Raw genomic sequence first — 17,751 nt, 5'->3', positions numbered from 1 at the left:
TCTTTCACTTCTTTGAACAAGCATTCTGTAAATTATTCAATTCAGTGTATAATACATCCTTGTCTACCCCCTAAGCAGTACCACTATCCTTTAAAACCAATCTTACTGCCAATTAATTCTATAAAACACACACACACACACACACACACACACACACACACACACACACACACACACACACACACACACACACACACATTCTATCTAATCCACCCAATCCCTTCCTTAACACCATCTTAATCTCCCCATCTACTTTTTCTAGATACTATAAATTAACCAATTTCTTGAAAAATTTTACCCCTCTGTTTTGCTTCTCTTTCTCCATTTGACTACTTCTATATAACCTCCGTACTTCAGGAGCTCTCATACTTCTGCACTACATACTATACATAAACACTCACATCTTTGTAATCTTTACTGAAGCAATGTAATTGGTCTCCTCTAAAATTTCTCCCTCTTAATGATGCAGTACAGTACTTCAATTCCACATTCTTATCTATCCTTGACCAGCATGCACCGATTCGCACTATCAGAACCAAAGCCAAACCAGCCCCCTGGCTGACCAACAATACTAGACAAAAAATCATTATCAGAAACAAACCCTGGGCAAAATGGCATACCACTAAGAACCTGGCCAACCGTCAAACCTTTAGAGAATGTAGAAACAGCACAAAAAAAGCCATCCTGACAGACAAAAAGAACTACTACCTTAATCTACAACAAACATCCAACAAGGAACCTAACAAATTCTGGACCAGCATTAATAATCTTCTATGCAGGCCAATCTATCACACCCGACCCACAAGACTCTAACCCAGACAATCCCGCACAAGCAGCTAATGCCTTCAATTCTTTCTTCACAAATACTATTCAAACTCTTGCTAGTCACCTATCTCCTGATACCTCTAAGCTACTTCCATCTTCTGCAGATCCACCCCCCTCATTTCATATACTAACAATTTCTACTTCCTTTATCTCATCCTTACTCCAAAAACTTAAACCTATCACCCCCTCTGCAGACAAACTTCCTGCTGAGTTCCTGCAAATAGGAGCTAAAGCCATTGCCTATCCAATTTCTATTCTGATAAACAGATCTATTAATGAAGGAACTATCCCTTCAATCTGGAAGATATCTCATATCATCCCACTACATAAAGGGGGAAACTCTAATGACTTCTCTAACTATCGTCCCATAGCACTACTATCCCCTATTGCTAAAATTATGGAAAAATGTATCCATAAACAACTACTAAACCACCTTCTACAAAACAACCTACTTGCTAATTGTCAGCATGGTTTTAGACCTTCCCACAGTACCACCACTGCACTGCTCTCATTTACAAACTCCATCAACTTTAATCGTAACAAAAATAGTCTTTCATCTGCACTCTTCATCGACTTAGCTAAAGCCTTTGACATGGTTAACCACCAACTACTTCTGCACATTCTGAATTCTCTATCACTTGATCCTCCTTCCATAATTTGGTTTAAATCTTACCTAGAAAACAGACAGCAGGCGGTACTCTGGAAAAATTCACTATCTGATCATCTTCCCATCTCTCTAGGGGTGCCACAAGGCTCCATCTTAGGCTCACTTCTTTTTTCCATCTTTATCAATGACCTGCAATCAGCTATCCCAAATACTATCTGCATTTAATATGCAGACAATTCTACTGTAATCTGCACATCTACCTCTCAAACAGAACTCCAGTCTCTTACCCAAAAAGCCTTTAACACCGTAGAACAATGGTTCTCTCATCGCTGCCTACTACTTAATCCCAAGAAAACTAAACTGCTTCTCTTCTCACCAGCCCGAAAGCATATCCCCTTTCACTTCACTATCAGTTCCAATAACGGTACTATCATTTCTCCTGACGCTACCACAAAATTATTAGGAATAACAATAGACAACAATCTAAACTTTGACAATCATATCAACACAACAATAAAATCAATGAACAAAAAAATAGGAACCCTATACAGAATCAAACCCTTTCTTACTCCACTTGCAAGAACTACATTAGCTAGAACTCACCTAATCTTTACTTTACTCTATGCTTCCCCCATATACACCAATCTATCAAAAAGAAAACCTCAATAAACTAGAAATATCTTACAATAATATTGCTAGATTTGCTACAGGATCCCCTTTTAGAAACCATCACTGCCTGAACCTAAAACAACTAGGTTGGCTAGAACTTCCTAATCAGCTCGAACTTCAACAACTCATAATAGCCCACAAAACCCTGCACCAACCCACCAAAACTCCAATACTCTCTAGCCACATCGCACTTTATTATAATCAGAAACATCTATGCTCTTCAAACAAACTATTGATCAAAACAACCATACCCAATAACTCTGCAGGTGACTGCCTGTTCTCAAACTCTGTTGGAAATATATGGAATAAACTACCCTCGGATATCTCATCTCTGACTTCTCTCCCACTTTTTAAAAGGAATCTAAAACTGTATCTCAATACAAAATGGCTATGCCCCTGTAGTAACCCAGACTAACTCTGTTTCTTTTCTTGTCTTCTTCCCTATTTTTTCCCTACTATACCCTATAACTCAACAGGGGACTGCCTGTTCTCCAACTTTGTTGGAAAATATGGAATAAACAACCCTCGGATATCTCATCCCAGACCTCTCCCCCACTTTTTAAATGCTTCTAAACGGTACCTCAATAAAAATGGCGATGTCCTTGTACTAACAAGACTCACTCTGTTTTCTTTTCTTTTCTTTACTTTTCTTCTTCCCTATTTTTTCTCCCTACACCCCTTTCAGCTTTTCTTTATCTCTCATTACACTTTAGCATTCTTCTTATAACATTTATGTTTTTAGATTCTTTGTATTGTAATGAGTATTGTGATATGCACATCACGTAGGTTGTAGTTTATGTATTTTTTGGTTTTTAAGATTGTAATTTGCAATTTCCTAAAAAAAAAAAAAAAAAAAAAAAAAAAAAAAAAAAAGCTGTTAGCATTATATTTGTTATAACTTCTATTGTAACGCCTTCTTAAACCTTGTAATAATTACTGGAGCTTTTCTCCCCAGGCCTCTACTGAAAATGGACGTATATCCAGATAGACTAGCCCGGTCAACAAATGTAAAATAAAATAAATAAATAAATAAAACTTTAACATTTTATGTTAACACTAGTGTACTGTACTGTATCCTCTGTATTATTTTATATACAATGTCTCTTTCTGGGTAAACATCTTATTTATAAGATTTACAATCGCACTAACTTAGTCCCTTAAAAACCTTGACTGTATTTTCTGCCTGCTAGTCTCTCTTCCACCACCTGTACCACCTAATTTCTCTAATTAAGACCTACCCATCTCCCTACTAACTCCCTTCTTAATTTTATTTAGTTATATATTTATTTAATTATTTAAATTATTTATTATCCTCTCTTCAGGGGAGACCTCAAGTGGTTTTGATGCTACTACAGGAAATTTGGCCAGGGCATTAGTGAACTTGTCTTACACTTTGGAGCTGCTACATTATGTCAGAGGGTTCATAGGTTCATAGGCTCTTACACTTTGGAGCTGCTACATTGTGTCAGAGGGTTCATAGGTTCATAGGCTCTTACACTTTGGAGCTGCTACATTGTGTCAGAGGGTTCATAGGTTCATAGGCTCTTACACTTTGGAGCTGCTACATTGTGTCAGAGGGTTCATAGGTTCATAGGCTCTTACACTTTGGAGCTGCTACATTGTGTCAGAGGGCTCCTACAGCAACAAGGAAGAGGCCGAAGGGAAGCAGCAGTAACAGCAGTAGGGATGAGGAGAGAAAAGTTATGGAGAGTTCAGAGATGAAATGTTACACTTCAGAGAAATATTTGTTTGATACGGAGGTTCTGAATGTAAGTGAAGATTCCTGTGTGGTGGGTGTTACAAATGAGGAGGGTTTTGTTACAAATCAGCAGTGTTTAATGGTCTCCATGGAGAAGGAAGTAAGTGAGTCTCTTGAAGTGGTGCAGATAACAGACTGGCATCAGGAGGGCTTGCAGATAACGTTCTCTTAAATATAATTGAGCAGCATGATCCAAGTGACAATTCTGCTGTTTCACGTGGTGAGATGGCAGATAACGTTTTCGTAAGTGATGAGGATTGCAATATGGAAAATGAATCAGGTGACGTATCAGCAGAGAATGCAGCAGGAAATAAAACTTGTGCAGTAGTGAGAAAAAGTAAAAGAGGAAAGCACCAACAATCTGAGAAGATGTTTTTAAAAAGAAGAAAAGACTAACTGTGAGAATTTGAAAAGAAAATTACACTGTAATAGAAAGATATTATATACAGGACAATTTGGTAACTGTTCTGGGTTTTGAAGAAATGTGGTCTTTTATACATATTGGGGCACACATGTTTTTTGAATTGGAAATGATGAGAATAAGAAAAAGAGGAAAATAATATGAAAATAAAAACATTAAAAATTATTGAGAAAAAATACTGTCATGGAAAATAAAATAAAAATTGATGATATAGAGAAAGATAGAAGGATGCTGTATAATAATGTCATGAATCAGTATTAGTATGTAAATCCATATGAAAAGTTACCTGAGGAAGTGATTAAAGCCATTAACGTAAGGACCAAGTGGTGTACAAAGATACTAAAGTGTCAGGTTTTCCAATGGCGACTGATAATAAGTAAAGTACCAGTAAAGGTGAATATGCCATATTAAAAGAAAGTTGAAAGAGTGTGCTTAATTTGTAAGGAGGAAGAGACAGCAATGCACTTTTCTGAAATGTAAAAGAGTAGTGAAACTCTGGGAAGAATTTGAGTGTAGAAAAACATTTTTGAGGATATTAATGATATAATTCATATTCATATCTGTATTGTTAATACGTTGATATAAGAACAAGAAGAAAGAATATGTGAGAAGGGTATATAAGAATTTATTTCATATAATTTGTTTGTTGTGAAATGGATTTGGGCAGATATATTATGAAAAATTAGACAGTGGTTGTGGGGATCAGTTATGGAGGAAACTAGTGGTTGTGGGGATCAGTTATGGAGGAAGATAGTGGTTGTGGGGATCAGTTATGGAGGAAGCTAGTGGTTGTGGGGATCAGTTATGGAGGAAGATAGTGGTTGTGGGGATCAGTTATGGAGGAAGCTAGTGGTTGTGGGGATCAGTTATGGAGGAAGATAGTGGTTGTGGGGATCAGTTATGGAGGAAGATAGTGGTTGTGGGGATCAGTTATGGAGGAAGATAGTGGTTGTGGGGATCAGTTATGGAGGAAGATAGTGGTTGTGGGGATCAGTTATGGAGGAAGCTAGTGGTTGTGGGGATCAGTTATGGAGGAAGATAGTGGTTGTGGGGATCAGTTATGGAGGAAGCTAGTGGTTGTGGGGATCAGTTATGGAGGAAGATAGTGGTTGTGGGGATCAGTTATGGAGGAAGATAGTGGTTGTGGGGATCAGTTATGGAGGAAGATAGTGGTTGTGGGGATCAGTTATGGAGGAAGCTAGTGGTTGTGGGGATCAGTTATGGAGGAAAATAGTGGTTGTGGGGATCAGTTATGGAGGAAGATAGTGGTTGTGGGGATCAGTTATGGAGGAAGATAGTGGTTGTGGGGATCAGTTATGGAGGAAGATAGTGGTTGTGGGGATCAGTTATGGAGGATGCTTGTGGTTGTGGGGATCAGTTATGGAGGAAGATAGTGGATGTGGCGATCAGTTATGGAGGAAGCTAGTGGTTGTGGGGATCAGTTATGGAGGAAGATAGTGGTTGTGGGGATCAGTTATGGAGGAAGATAGTGGTTGTGGGGATCAGTTATGGAGGAAGATAGTGGTTGTGGGGATCAGTTATGGAGGAAGATAGTGGTTGTGGGGATCAGTTATGGAGGAAGCTAGTGGTTGTGGGGATCAGTTATGGAGGAAGATAGTGGTTGTGGGGATCAGTTATGGAGGAAGCTAGTGGTTGTGGGGATCAGTTATGGAGGAAGATAGTGGATGTGGCGATCAGTTATGGAGGAAGCTAGTGGTTGTGGGGATCAGTTATGGAGGAAGATAGTGGTTGTGGGGATCAGTTATGGAGGAAGATAGTGGTTGTGGGGATCAGTTATGGAGGAAGATAGTGGTTGTGGGGATCAGTTATGGAGGAAGATAGTGGTTGTGGGGATCAGTTATGGAGGAAGATAGTGGTTGTGGGGATCAGTTATGGAGGAAGATAGTGGTTGCTGGGATCAGTTATGGAGGAAGATAGTGGTTGTGAGGATCAGTTATGGAGGAAGATAGTGGTTGTGGGAATCAGTTATGGAGGAAGATAGTGGTTGTGGGAATCAGTTATGGAGGAAGATAGTGGTTGTGGGAATCAGTTATGGAGGAAGATGGTTGTGGGGATCAGTTATGGAGGAAGCTAGTGGTTGTGGGAATCAGTTATGGAGGAAGATGGTTGTGGGGATCAGTTATGGAGGAAGCTAGTGGTTGTGGGGATCAGTTATGGAGGAAGCTAGTGGTTGTGGGGATCAGTTATGGAGGAAGATAGTGGTTGTGGGGATCAGTTATGGAGGAAGATAGTGGTTGTGGGAATCAGTTATGGAGGAAGATGGTTGTGGGGATCAGTTATGGAGGAAGATAGTGGTTGTGGGGATCAGTTATGGAGGAAGATAGTGGTTGTGGGGATCAGTTATGGAGGAATAACGAAGAGACTATTCTAAGAAAAATGATAAATAGTAAAAAATAGAAATGTTTATATATGTGTCTGTAAATATGTACATTTTGCAAATATGTGAATAAAGTTATTTATGTTGTGTTAAATAAAGGACCCCATTCTTCTAAATAGGTACTTTGGAATCTTTTACATACATCCGAGCTGCCACCAACTGAAGCAGAAGCAACACCCCTCTTATGCTACACTGTAATGTCAGCAATTAATCTTACTGGTGTGAGACAAGAATCCACACCTTTCTGCACCAAAAGCTATCTCTTACTTAGCCCCAGCTTACTTATAATCTGCAATAGAGTTCAATAGTTGTCAATTTTGTTAGTTGCACAAATTGTAACAAGAAGCTTTTCTTGCATTGCATAACTTGTATTACATGTTTGTCTACTGCTGTGTAAATATGTTCTATGTACTATGCTGATGATACTAGATATACTGTTGGCCTATGCTGAATAGGGGGTTTGCACACAGTCAGAATTTTCTGTTTAATAAATGCAGTAAATGTACTGTACTACAGCTACTGCATTTTACTTTATGTAATGTTTGTTTTGAGCTTATATATCTAGCATTGATATCTATTGTTTGCACCTGAGCAGAGTGTGAAGATGGTTCAGCTAGATCAGTGTTCTACTCTAGTTAACAAAGACTAAATAAAAATAAATAAAATAAGTGAACAACTAACCTTTCATGCCCTTAAGGTGCTCTAGCTTCAGATCCTACTAGATAAGGTATAGAGAGCACTGTTACTCCAAACATAACTTTTGACACCAGGTAGATTGATTACTAACTCTATAGTGCAACATGACAAAGGTGATCTGCTCCTGAGTGTGTCATCCTTCAGATGAGATGTTAAACTGAGGCCCCATCTGATTGAGTTTGTTCTGGGTCAAGTGGATGTAATAGATCCCACTGCACCTATTGAAATAAATAGGGGCCCTTTATTTATACATAAAAATAACTCTTATTTACAAAATATTTACTTATTTATAAATATTTACATACTGTAAGTTTAAATATATAAATACACATCTGTTTATTCATATTCATAATTTCCTTTACATTTATACTTCTTTTTCATCAATTGTTAGACCTCCACTCCTTTTTCAGTGACCACCATCTGATTTTGCTAAACTCATTCCCTCCAGTACAGCTCTATTGAGTGTGGCTTGAACCTTTAAAAAGTGAAGTTATCACCTTACAGTTCAAATATTCTTATCTCTGGAACCATGAGTTAGTAGAAAACTGTAAATGGCATACTATTCAGGATAACATAATCTTTACATTACTGGCATTCATTCAGTTTGATGCTTTAAAGTGGAATTTATAAGCCAAAATAAAGGCAGTGAATATTAATTTTTTTTAATGTTGTATAAACAGCTTATGATAACTCAGTAACCATTCAAAAAAGACATACTGCCGGCAGGATTTTCTTCATACAGCTGTGAGCTTTCATATGAAGTTATGCAGTTCTGTCTGTGTTACCTGAGAGTTGGGATATTTATAGAAATATGAAAATGATCACAATACAAATAAACAGTATTCAAATAATATTCAATATCTCTTTAGCTGCATTAGATAGAAGTCAAATATCAATGCAATTGGGTTTGCCATCATATATGCTTTAAGATGAAATCTTCTGATAACTTCTATGTAGCATGGCTTTGGAATTATTAATGCAAATGTGAACAAACAATACTTGATGCCTAGAAGCATTAGTATGAGATAACTGCAAAAAGGCCTGGAGGCACACTCAAACTAGTGCCAAAACATCAAAAAAAAAAAAAGACAGGAGAAGAGTGAAATTTGAAAATCGCAATTCTCCTTAAAACTTCATTTTGCAAGTTGGGAAGGCTTGCCTGCACCTCCATGACGGGGGCAAGCCCTCCCACCCCCTGAACTAATGTATACCAACTCTAAAATTGCCATGCCTAAGAGAAAAGAAAATATTCTGAGAAATGGCATTTAAGCCTTAATACATGTAAGTCTGATCTTTTAGCCATTCAGGCTCCATATTTTGGGACTCAGTCTAGCAGGTCCTGACATTTCAAATGCTTGCTGATTTACTGCATTAGAGGGAGGGATAAGAAAGGCGATAAAGGGTGATAGAGAGCTATGCCCCAGATGAGGATCAGGGACAAAGCCAGGAGGCAGAGGGCAAGTAATGGTTTGAAAATATGAAGATGTGCGATAGACCTGACTGATATAGAAATTTTATTTCAAGTTCTAGCTATACAATTGGAATAGAGACTGAGCCCAGCAACCCTTTGCAGTTTGTAGATGCTAAGCAGTTGTTTATTATTTGACTGAAGGAGATGATTTGGAAGATAGCATTGGAGTAGGGATCTAATTCCTGGGCAGACAGATGAGGTGCAGATGATTATATGGGTTCTGGTGAGCTGAGCCTAAGATAGGTGACCAGGCTGAGTTTGTGAAGAGAATGTAAACATGCGTGACCTTTGCTTGCTGATAGATTTTCTCCAGATTATGAAGGACCAAACAGATCCACTAATTGTAGGATTCCTGCTAGAAGGTGAAATAAAAGTTGACGTAGTTGAAAGGAAATAGATGCATGCCACCATGTGCTATTCAGAATAAAGAGCTACTTAGAAAATTAACGTGATGGATGTACTTACACGCATTCTCCAGAGTATTGTCTAATGTGACATTATCCCTCTTTATAAAGGCACTCTTAAGGGACACCATTTCTCACCAGTTCTAGGAATTCTTGAGCCCCTGGTTAGGGTATTTAGGAAACATTGAGCAATCATTTGTATAAAACTATCCACATCATGCCTAATGTGTTCATACAGATGAATACATATTTTTTCTGAGATTATTATTCATGTATTGACACATCTTTCTCTCTTTCATACAGACTTCAACAGTGTCTTATGCGTAGTGCACAACCCTTACATTTATTTGTGCTTTTGATGAAGCAGCAGATACAGAGGTAGTAAGGAATGTCCCATATAACGCACCTTCAAAGTGTTTTAACTTTATTTTAATCTACTGTGTTCCCAGAGTCCACTATAGCTATCTATAAAGCACAGATTTCCATTAGTTAGAAAGAAGTTAATAGCTGCAATGCAGAGGAGTTATCCACTTTGGCAGATTACTTGTCATTAAATGTTACCTTTCTCCAAATATACACTGGAGAATTGTACTGAATCATGTCTGTTTTTTATATACATAAATGAAGGACTTGAATAACTTACTGGTTTGTTCATAGTTCATAGGTAAATACTTTACTAGCTGCCTTTGTGGGCCATTTTAAGCCTAGTCAATTTCCCTTTTGGTGCCCATAATAACCTATTCCATTCGGTGTTAGATCGGCCTTACCCATCCCATGGTCGATAATTATATATTACCCCTAATAAGAATAACTGGGATCATACCATAGATAATCTGAGGTGACCCATACATGGAATAAAGTATTTAGGAGCTGCCTTTGAACTTTAGTAGTACAGGGGGTAGTCCTGGGGTAAATTTTCTGTTTCTTAACCATAGCTCAAAGTTGTGCTTGAATATGTTCAGGGATGAATTTTGTTTTACATGGAAGGACAGTCAGTCCCAAAGCAGTGGTATCCATTGTGAGATACACCAGTCCCTCCAAACTGTTCTGTTAATGTGCAGAAGAGATTTGGATCCCTAGCCTGAGTACGTTTGATGCATTTGACTTGCTAATGTGCAGTAAATCCATCAGTATTGGGTTGGAGAATGCCTTATATGCTAGACACAGGTTACCTCTTAGCAGTCTGTAGGATACAAAATATAGTGACAGACCTTTGAGTTGGTGCATAAGTTATCTCTGTGAGTGTTCCAGTTGCTGCATGTGTCTGGACAGATATATTCCAAAGGGGACAATATACTTAATAACTGGCCTAAAGAGGGCTGAGTAGAATGGGGACAATGCCATCCCTTGATCTAGACATTATCTGTTAGTTTATAAGCTATGCAATATAGAAGGACTTTCTTATGACAAAGGATACATATTGGTCAAAAGTCTGGACACTGTCCAAATAAGTTCCAAAATCCTGAACAGCTGGGTCAACTATTAGAATCGTATTGTCAATGTAGTAGTTTCCGGTGATAGATGACTTCCCAAAGGATACAGTCATCCTTTCAGCTTTATCCTTTAGCTAACAGAAGGTAGCTTCTGTTCTAAGTTTCTCTCTTCATTAAGAAGATGCGACTCTCAAGAAGCAATGCATAGAAAGTTGTATATGGAGTCATAACAGTGCAGGTTCTGGTGTTGCCTCTTCAAAGACTGTTTTGAAGTAATTTATTTATTATTGTTTAGACTGCGGTGGTGGTGCTGCGGTAGCGTTGTCACCTCACAGTAAGACATCCTGTTTGATTCTCAGCTAGAGCGTCTTCTGTGTGGAGACGTGCATGAATGGGCGTACCTTCGTTGAAGGGTGTGCGTCAGAGCTGGCAACTCGGCATGTAAAAATCTACTGCCAATCATTAGCGGACCGGAGTTCTGCTGTGGTGACCCCTAACCGGGAAAAGCTGAAAGACACAACAACAACCGTGCAAAATAAAGAATTCAACAAAATGTAGTTTATTTGGGGGGGGTTGATGAAGTCAGGTTTGCAGAAAATAGGCCAAATGTGTTGCCATAGGACCCTGATTTCAAAGGTTTACATCAGAAGTCTAGAACAAAGACTAGTGCAGAGTATCAATGGCTGTAAGTAAGTCTGTTTCATTACAACCGATTCTTCCATATGGTGTTCACCCAGAAATATTAGCAATGACTGATTAAAGGTGATATTTGTTCAGTGGTATTTACCAGAGTGTATACATCTGCTCTAAATCTGAGAGGAGGAAAAAGAGAGAAATTAGTCCTCCGTGGACAGTTGCTGTTTAGAAAAGTCACAACATTATGGACTATAATTATTTAAATAATTAATTACATTTATATTATATGTCTGCTTTTAGTAAGGATGATGGTATTTCATAAATATTAAGGCAGAGCTAGAAACATACTAAAACTGACTCACCTGCTTCAAGGTATGATTGTTTAACCCTGCTTGCTATGCAAAACACTCCAATAAAAATTCCTTCAACAATGTGCTTTGCCATATGACTCAAACATTTTGGTTTATAAGAATTTATGTTTGGTTTCCCATTTACACTGCTCTTATGGAATATTCTGTTAAACAGAAACCATGTGTTTGTTTTAAATCATAGTAGTAGTACTTATTTAAAATATAATTTTAATTGTCTTCATTTGTTATCTGAATGCATGTCGAGTTCGACATGATAAATTATGTTAAATAAATATTAAAAAAAAAATGTGATTCTTTACCTACAAGTTCCTTGAAGGGGGGGGTCCTTATCAGATCACTGAGTTTTCAGAAACTCAAACTTCACATGGTCGAGACCATTTTATTGAATTTTTGAAAACCCAAAGCTTTTGAATGGAGATCGTGGTACAGTGATGATCAGGAAATTTACCCTTTTCCCCACTGTAGTTTGATCTCGAAGTTGACAAATATAATTTGCAGGGGTGTGGGCTTACATCCTTGCAAAAAAAAGTTTTTTTTTTTGTTTTTTGTGTTATTTTGAAGTTTGGGTTTTCGCAAACTTAATCATATGATCTCGAACATATGAATTTTGTGTTTCTGAAAACTCTATCTTCTGACATAGACCCCCTTGAAGGATATGCCTTTGTTTTGTGGTGTTCCTCTGTCTTTTGCGCTTTGAGCTCCTGCTTATTGATTTCCTATATTCTGAAAATAGGAGACATCATATATACACACGACATGACCTGTGACTGCTATATAGTTGATAATCAGATCCATCTTTTATTTGACACCTATAGTATGACTGCACTCAGTATTATATATGACTATGTGAATAACAACCTGACATGTACTGATGACTGCTGCTTGCAAATAAATATACTGAAGTATAGACTGCACACTCATCTGCACAGTGTCACTGGGGTTTCCTGCAGCCAGTTCCATATTTTGCTCTTAGGAGTGATATTTCAGGTATGGATTGGGTATGTGATATTTCAGCTAATCTGGTCCATGACTTTTCAATTTAGGACTAGCTGTGGTTAATTATTTTTTTTATCTAAAGAACATCCCTAAGATCAGTTACCTTTTTCTCAAGGGTGACGTTGACATTGATTTGCATATGCTGGTTACCTTTACATCTTCACAATTACAGTGTCCCATGTCTATTACCTGTTAGTGGCCCGTCCCTTTTGCAAATTGTTATGAATGCAGCATTTAGGCTGCTGACAAGGGCTTCCTCTTTTCGTTATATAACATCTGCCCTGAATTCTTTGCAGTGTCTCCCACCTGGACTGAGAAGCAGCTTCAGGACCCTGGTACTGGTTTACTGCAGTCTACATGTTTTGCATCCTGCCTACCTACCTGAAAGGCATGATTAGAGCTTTACCATGCTAGGGCCTTCCATTCTTCCACTGTGAAACTACTATAAATACCCAAAGGCCCAATTAGGATCTACTTCATGTGCCCAAATCCTGGGTTCTCATGGACTATAGTCACGCAGCAGAATACTTGTATTACAGGCAGCCCACATGAACGGCTTGTCAAACAAGCATTTATGTTTGAGTAAGGTAAGCCACAGGGAGAGAGTGGGAACTGATGGGAATTTAATGGCTAAGTGTAGGGTTGATTGGGAAATTTAAGGTAATGGTTATGGAGTGGAGTTTAGGATTTAGGTTAGGGAACTGGTGGGAATTTTCATATTGGAATTAGTGGGGTATGAGCTTAGGTTTATGAAATGGCAGGAAGGTGTAAGTTTTTGGAGCAACTGGGAGGCTTAGCTTTATGTTCCAGGTTTGTGATTAGAATTTGAGAATGAATAGGGGTTTTAAGATTGGAGTTTTGGAGCAAGGTTTAGATTCATGTTAGGGAGTGAGTGGGACTTTTAGTAATAATGTTAGGATTCTGAGTGACCTGCATAAGCATGTAGTAGGTTTATGTTAGTGGGAGGTCAGGCACTTCCCATTCTTAGTAGTAAGATGAGGTTGTGCACTTTTTTTTTTCAAGTAAGTGACACTGAGCAGGTCTGCTGCAAGGGAATGACATGTGAGAGCAGCTGTAGAAGATTCACTCAATTATCACCTGTTACATATTGAGCATTTTGTGTTGTGGTCTCTGTTTGATGGAACTGTGAACCACAGTAACTGAGAGAGAAAGAGATCCAGCATTGGAGATGGCTTTTTTTATCCAACAAAAAAACTTGCATATTAAAGGAGGAATTTAATTATGGCTAATGTGTGATTTTACTTCTTTTTAAAATCCATTGTATTTACTGTCTGTTTATGCCTGTACTGTTTTATTTTATTGTTATGCAGCTTGGAAGCTATGAAAGGTGCGTTAAACATAATTTTGGCTTGACCTGTCTTTGACTAACCAGTCAGAATTGTAAACCTAGAGGCCTGTATTTAAACTGGATCTATGTCTTCACCTTCTTGCATCATCAGTTGAGGCATAAGTACTACATTCTGTGTATCTTGCCAGCTTGTCGGCTTGATTTTCATGTATTTTTTCTGTACATAGGGAAACAGCTCTCTGAGTGACAGTCCAGCTCCTTCAACATCTGGAACCAGCACACCGAGACGTGGACGTCGACAGCTACCACAGACACCTTCAACACCGAGACCTCGGATTTCATATTCTCCAGCAATTCATGCTCCTGTAGGAGTAGTCCCTTCATCAAATGGGACTGCAGTAAGGACCAGTGAGCAGTCCGAGAGGTCAGACAGAACTGAGCAGACTGATACACTGTGGAATGAGCTTTCCATCCCCCCTCAGAACGGCAATGGCCGTGTAACTATGTCTCATCGTTATGTCTCAGAACCCTACCTACCTCTGCATGAGGAGCCCCCAAGCCCTGACTCAACAGCTGTAGAGGAGACCCTCACTTTTGAAGCTGCTGTGGCAACAAGTCTTGGAAGGTCCAACACTATTAGTTCTGCTCCAACACACAGGCACTCCTGGCAGGTACCCAATGGGCACTTTCGCACAAGAGGAGTCCAACGTTCACAGTCTGGAGCAGGATGTGATCTGCTTGGTGACACAGATGAAGATGACAAATGTTAAGAAGACAGGCAATTTTATATCCTTTAAATGTATCATCAACTGGCAAGGAATGGTTATGAATGGAAACCTCTATAAGGTGCGGTATTAATACAATATCAGTAAAAGCCTCCATGGTGTTAATTTTAATAATCTTAAAATTAAGAAAAAGTAAAACAGGATCAGAGGCAGTCTGCATGATTACCTGGTTAATGTTTTAAGAGAGCAAAGACTATATTAGATGGCAAAATTGCCTAAATTGTAAAATGGTGAGCTTGCTTTGAATATGGCCCTATCATGGGTGTAAAGTACACGTGGCAAAACATAAAGAAGCTGTGCAGTTAGAAATATTGCAGCCATACAGAGGTTTGCTATGGATCTTTATTAATGTATCTTTATATGGATAAAGGCAGGAATGGTCCCATGTGTGCATTAAAATCTATTGTACCCTTTGGACAAATATGATGGATGCTGATTTAATACCACTTACTAATACACTTTAGCATTCTAATTGAGATACACATTGAACAAGTGGCAGTCTTCAAAAAAACTGTGCAACCTGACAATCAAAGTAACATAAAAATGATGTCTCGAGGCTGTTGTTGGAAATGAATGACATAGTTATGTGTGGGCAGGTTGGCACATCAAGAGACTTGGCTGCAAAATGGACCTGATTTTATTTTGATTAAATAATGAAGAAAGTTGGATTATGGAAGGAAACAACGATTCAGGTAAAAGAGGTCTCTTAGGCCTTGTTGTAGTATGATGCTATGTGCTCTTGGAAATGTTTATTTAGTGTCAAGGATGCACAATGAGGTCTAAGGACCTTTCCTAAAAACTCAAAGTAATTCTCTCCCTTCTTTTCATTACATATTAAGCCATAATGTCCACATTTGTAATAGTTAACTAAGTCGTGAAATTCTATTTCCATATATGTTTATTGAGAGGGTTATTTCCATGACAGGTAGCATACTTCTATTATCAGGATGTTCGTCTGTGCCATTGAAATGCAGATCTGTGTTAACTCACTGGATGGCATATTTTTAAAGTATGGACTCCTCTCTGCCATTCCAGTTGTGCTGATATCCCACTAAAATACACATTTTTTTCCTTTGAAAGAAACATGTTTAAAGTTTAAAAATGTAATTGTCATGGTTGTGATGTACTGACAAAGTGTGAGAAGTGTATGTGTCTGTTTAGTCATTTAAATAATGGGAAAACAGCATTCACATTTTTGGGTTCCATCGACTACCAACATAATTTAAAAAGCCTTGCAGATCTGTACAACTAAAAATAATGTTTTGGCATTCCGATTTTTTCAGTGCTGCATTCTGAAGCAGACAATGTACATTTATAGATAGAAATGTATATACTATATATGTTTTGCACCTTCAGAGTTTGAAATGAACTTTATGTACCAGTGCATGCAACTGTGGTTTTTGTACAGGCAAAATATGTGAACCTTCATAACATGACTATTTATATAAAACGTTGCAGTATCTGCATTAGAATCCATGATAACTCTTTTCATCCAGGTGAATTTGTTGCTTCGTTTATCATGAATAAGTTATGGGATACTTAACACTTTTTCTGTGCACCTTTTATAGAAAGAGACCATGAATATTTATTTTTACTTTTGTAAAATTAATTCACCATGCAAACTGTTAGCTGTGTCCTTTAAGGTGATGAGCCAATGTTCTCTTGTATTCCTTTAAATTGTGATCTTGAGTGATAATACAAGTGCTGCTAATTAAACAACAGTGACATAAACAAGGAAGCCAAAATGTTATTTGTAAGAGTACATGTTTAGAGGATACAGGCAGCTCTGTTTTTATTCCGTTAAGACAAAATATGACTTGGTCCTGAAGATGAAGAAAGAATCATGTAAGTGTGTAGAAGCGAATATGTTGTGATTCAGAATGTGGTGATTCAGAATCATTACTTTGGGGACTAAAGAAAACTGAATACTGATTCTTTTGGCATATATAATTAATTTTGATTTGTATGACTTCTTTTCAGACTATAGCAAAGCAACTTAAAACCTAGGAGAAGGAATTCAGACTCACCTAAGTGTCACAAATGTTATTAAAACAATTAAAAAAAAGACTTTTATATGTTTCTGCAGAATCAGTCACATCAGCTGCTTATGGCTTTAGTTAAGTAATACATTTTTGATTTGAACAGATTAGCCATAACACAATTACTACGTAATTTATACCCGCTGATGTATGTTTTTTTCCTTTACTCAGACAGCATGTGTAAGATTGGTATACTTGTCTCACCTTGGCTTCTGTAAATAATTATGTTCATGAATATTTATCCCTTTGGAAACCAAGTAGCAGATCTGATCATCAGCTGTCTGTCTTTGTCTAGACAGAGTGAATTTTTTAGTTAGCACAAAGTAAGGCAGGATAAAAACATACGGAGAGTAATAAAGGTGGCTATGTCATGATAAACAGTGTGTGTGTGTGTGTGTGTGTGTGTGTGTGTGTGTGTGTGTGTGTGTGTGTGTGTGTGTGTGTGTGTGTGTGTGTGTGTGTGTGTGTGTGTGTGTGTGTGTGTGTGTGTGTGTGTATTGGGGCACTGAAGGAAATATTTTGAAAACAAATAATTTACTGATAAAATGTAACCTACTCTAAAACAAGTCTACCTACACATGACATCTGTAACATCACATTTGATGCTATCAAAGTTTGTTTCAAGAAAAAAAAAATATTTTATGTGAAGATTGTAGTGTACTGCTAAAAGCCAAGTGCTAAAACATAATAAAAATTCAGCACTGTCAGTCAACCTCTCAGTATGGAGTAGTGTGGGATAGATGTGGCTGTGCAATAAAAAGTCAGGCAAGACACAGGAAAAAAAACAGAGTGACATACAGATGTAACAGTAACAGTACTGTAGCTCTATTCTGATCTTGACTGGGCAATAGTCAGAATCTGATGAAATATTTGTGCTGCATTATTTTGTTTTTTAACCTGTCAATTGTGTCAGGGATTAGATTAATAAACCT

General features: G+C 37.9%; 1 protein-coding gene across 4 annotated transcripts in view; it reads left to right on the top strand.

The window, feature by feature from the left end:
* The window catches only part of LOC122813204 (voltage-dependent R-type calcium channel subunit alpha-1E-like), a 4,399,719-nt gene extending 4,382,477 nt beyond the window's left edge, over positions 1-17,242 (top strand). For 3 of the 4 annotated variants that reach the window (XM_044085387.1, XM_044085385.1, XM_044085384.1), the window contains one exon: positions 14,223-17,242. In XM_044085387.1, coding sequence (XP_043941322.1) covers positions 14,223-14,765 — 543 coding nt within the window. In that variant the 3' untranslated portion in view covers positions 14,766-17,242. Of the gene's footprint in view, positions 1-14,017; positions 14,035-14,222 lie in introns of all 4 variants that reach the window. The other variant, XM_044085386.1, reaches the window with a different exon arrangement.
* Positions 17,243-17,751: the final 509 nt, after the last annotated feature.

Source organism: Protopterus annectens, chromosome 10.part0, assembly GCF_019279795.1.
Source record: "Protopterus annectens isolate FY-2018-M chromosome 10.part0, PAN1.0, whole genome shotgun sequence".
NCBI classification, from domain to species: Eukaryota; Metazoa; Chordata; order Ceratodontiformes; family Protopteridae; genus Protopterus; species Protopterus annectens.
This window is presented reverse-complemented; position numbering and strand designations above follow the sequence as displayed.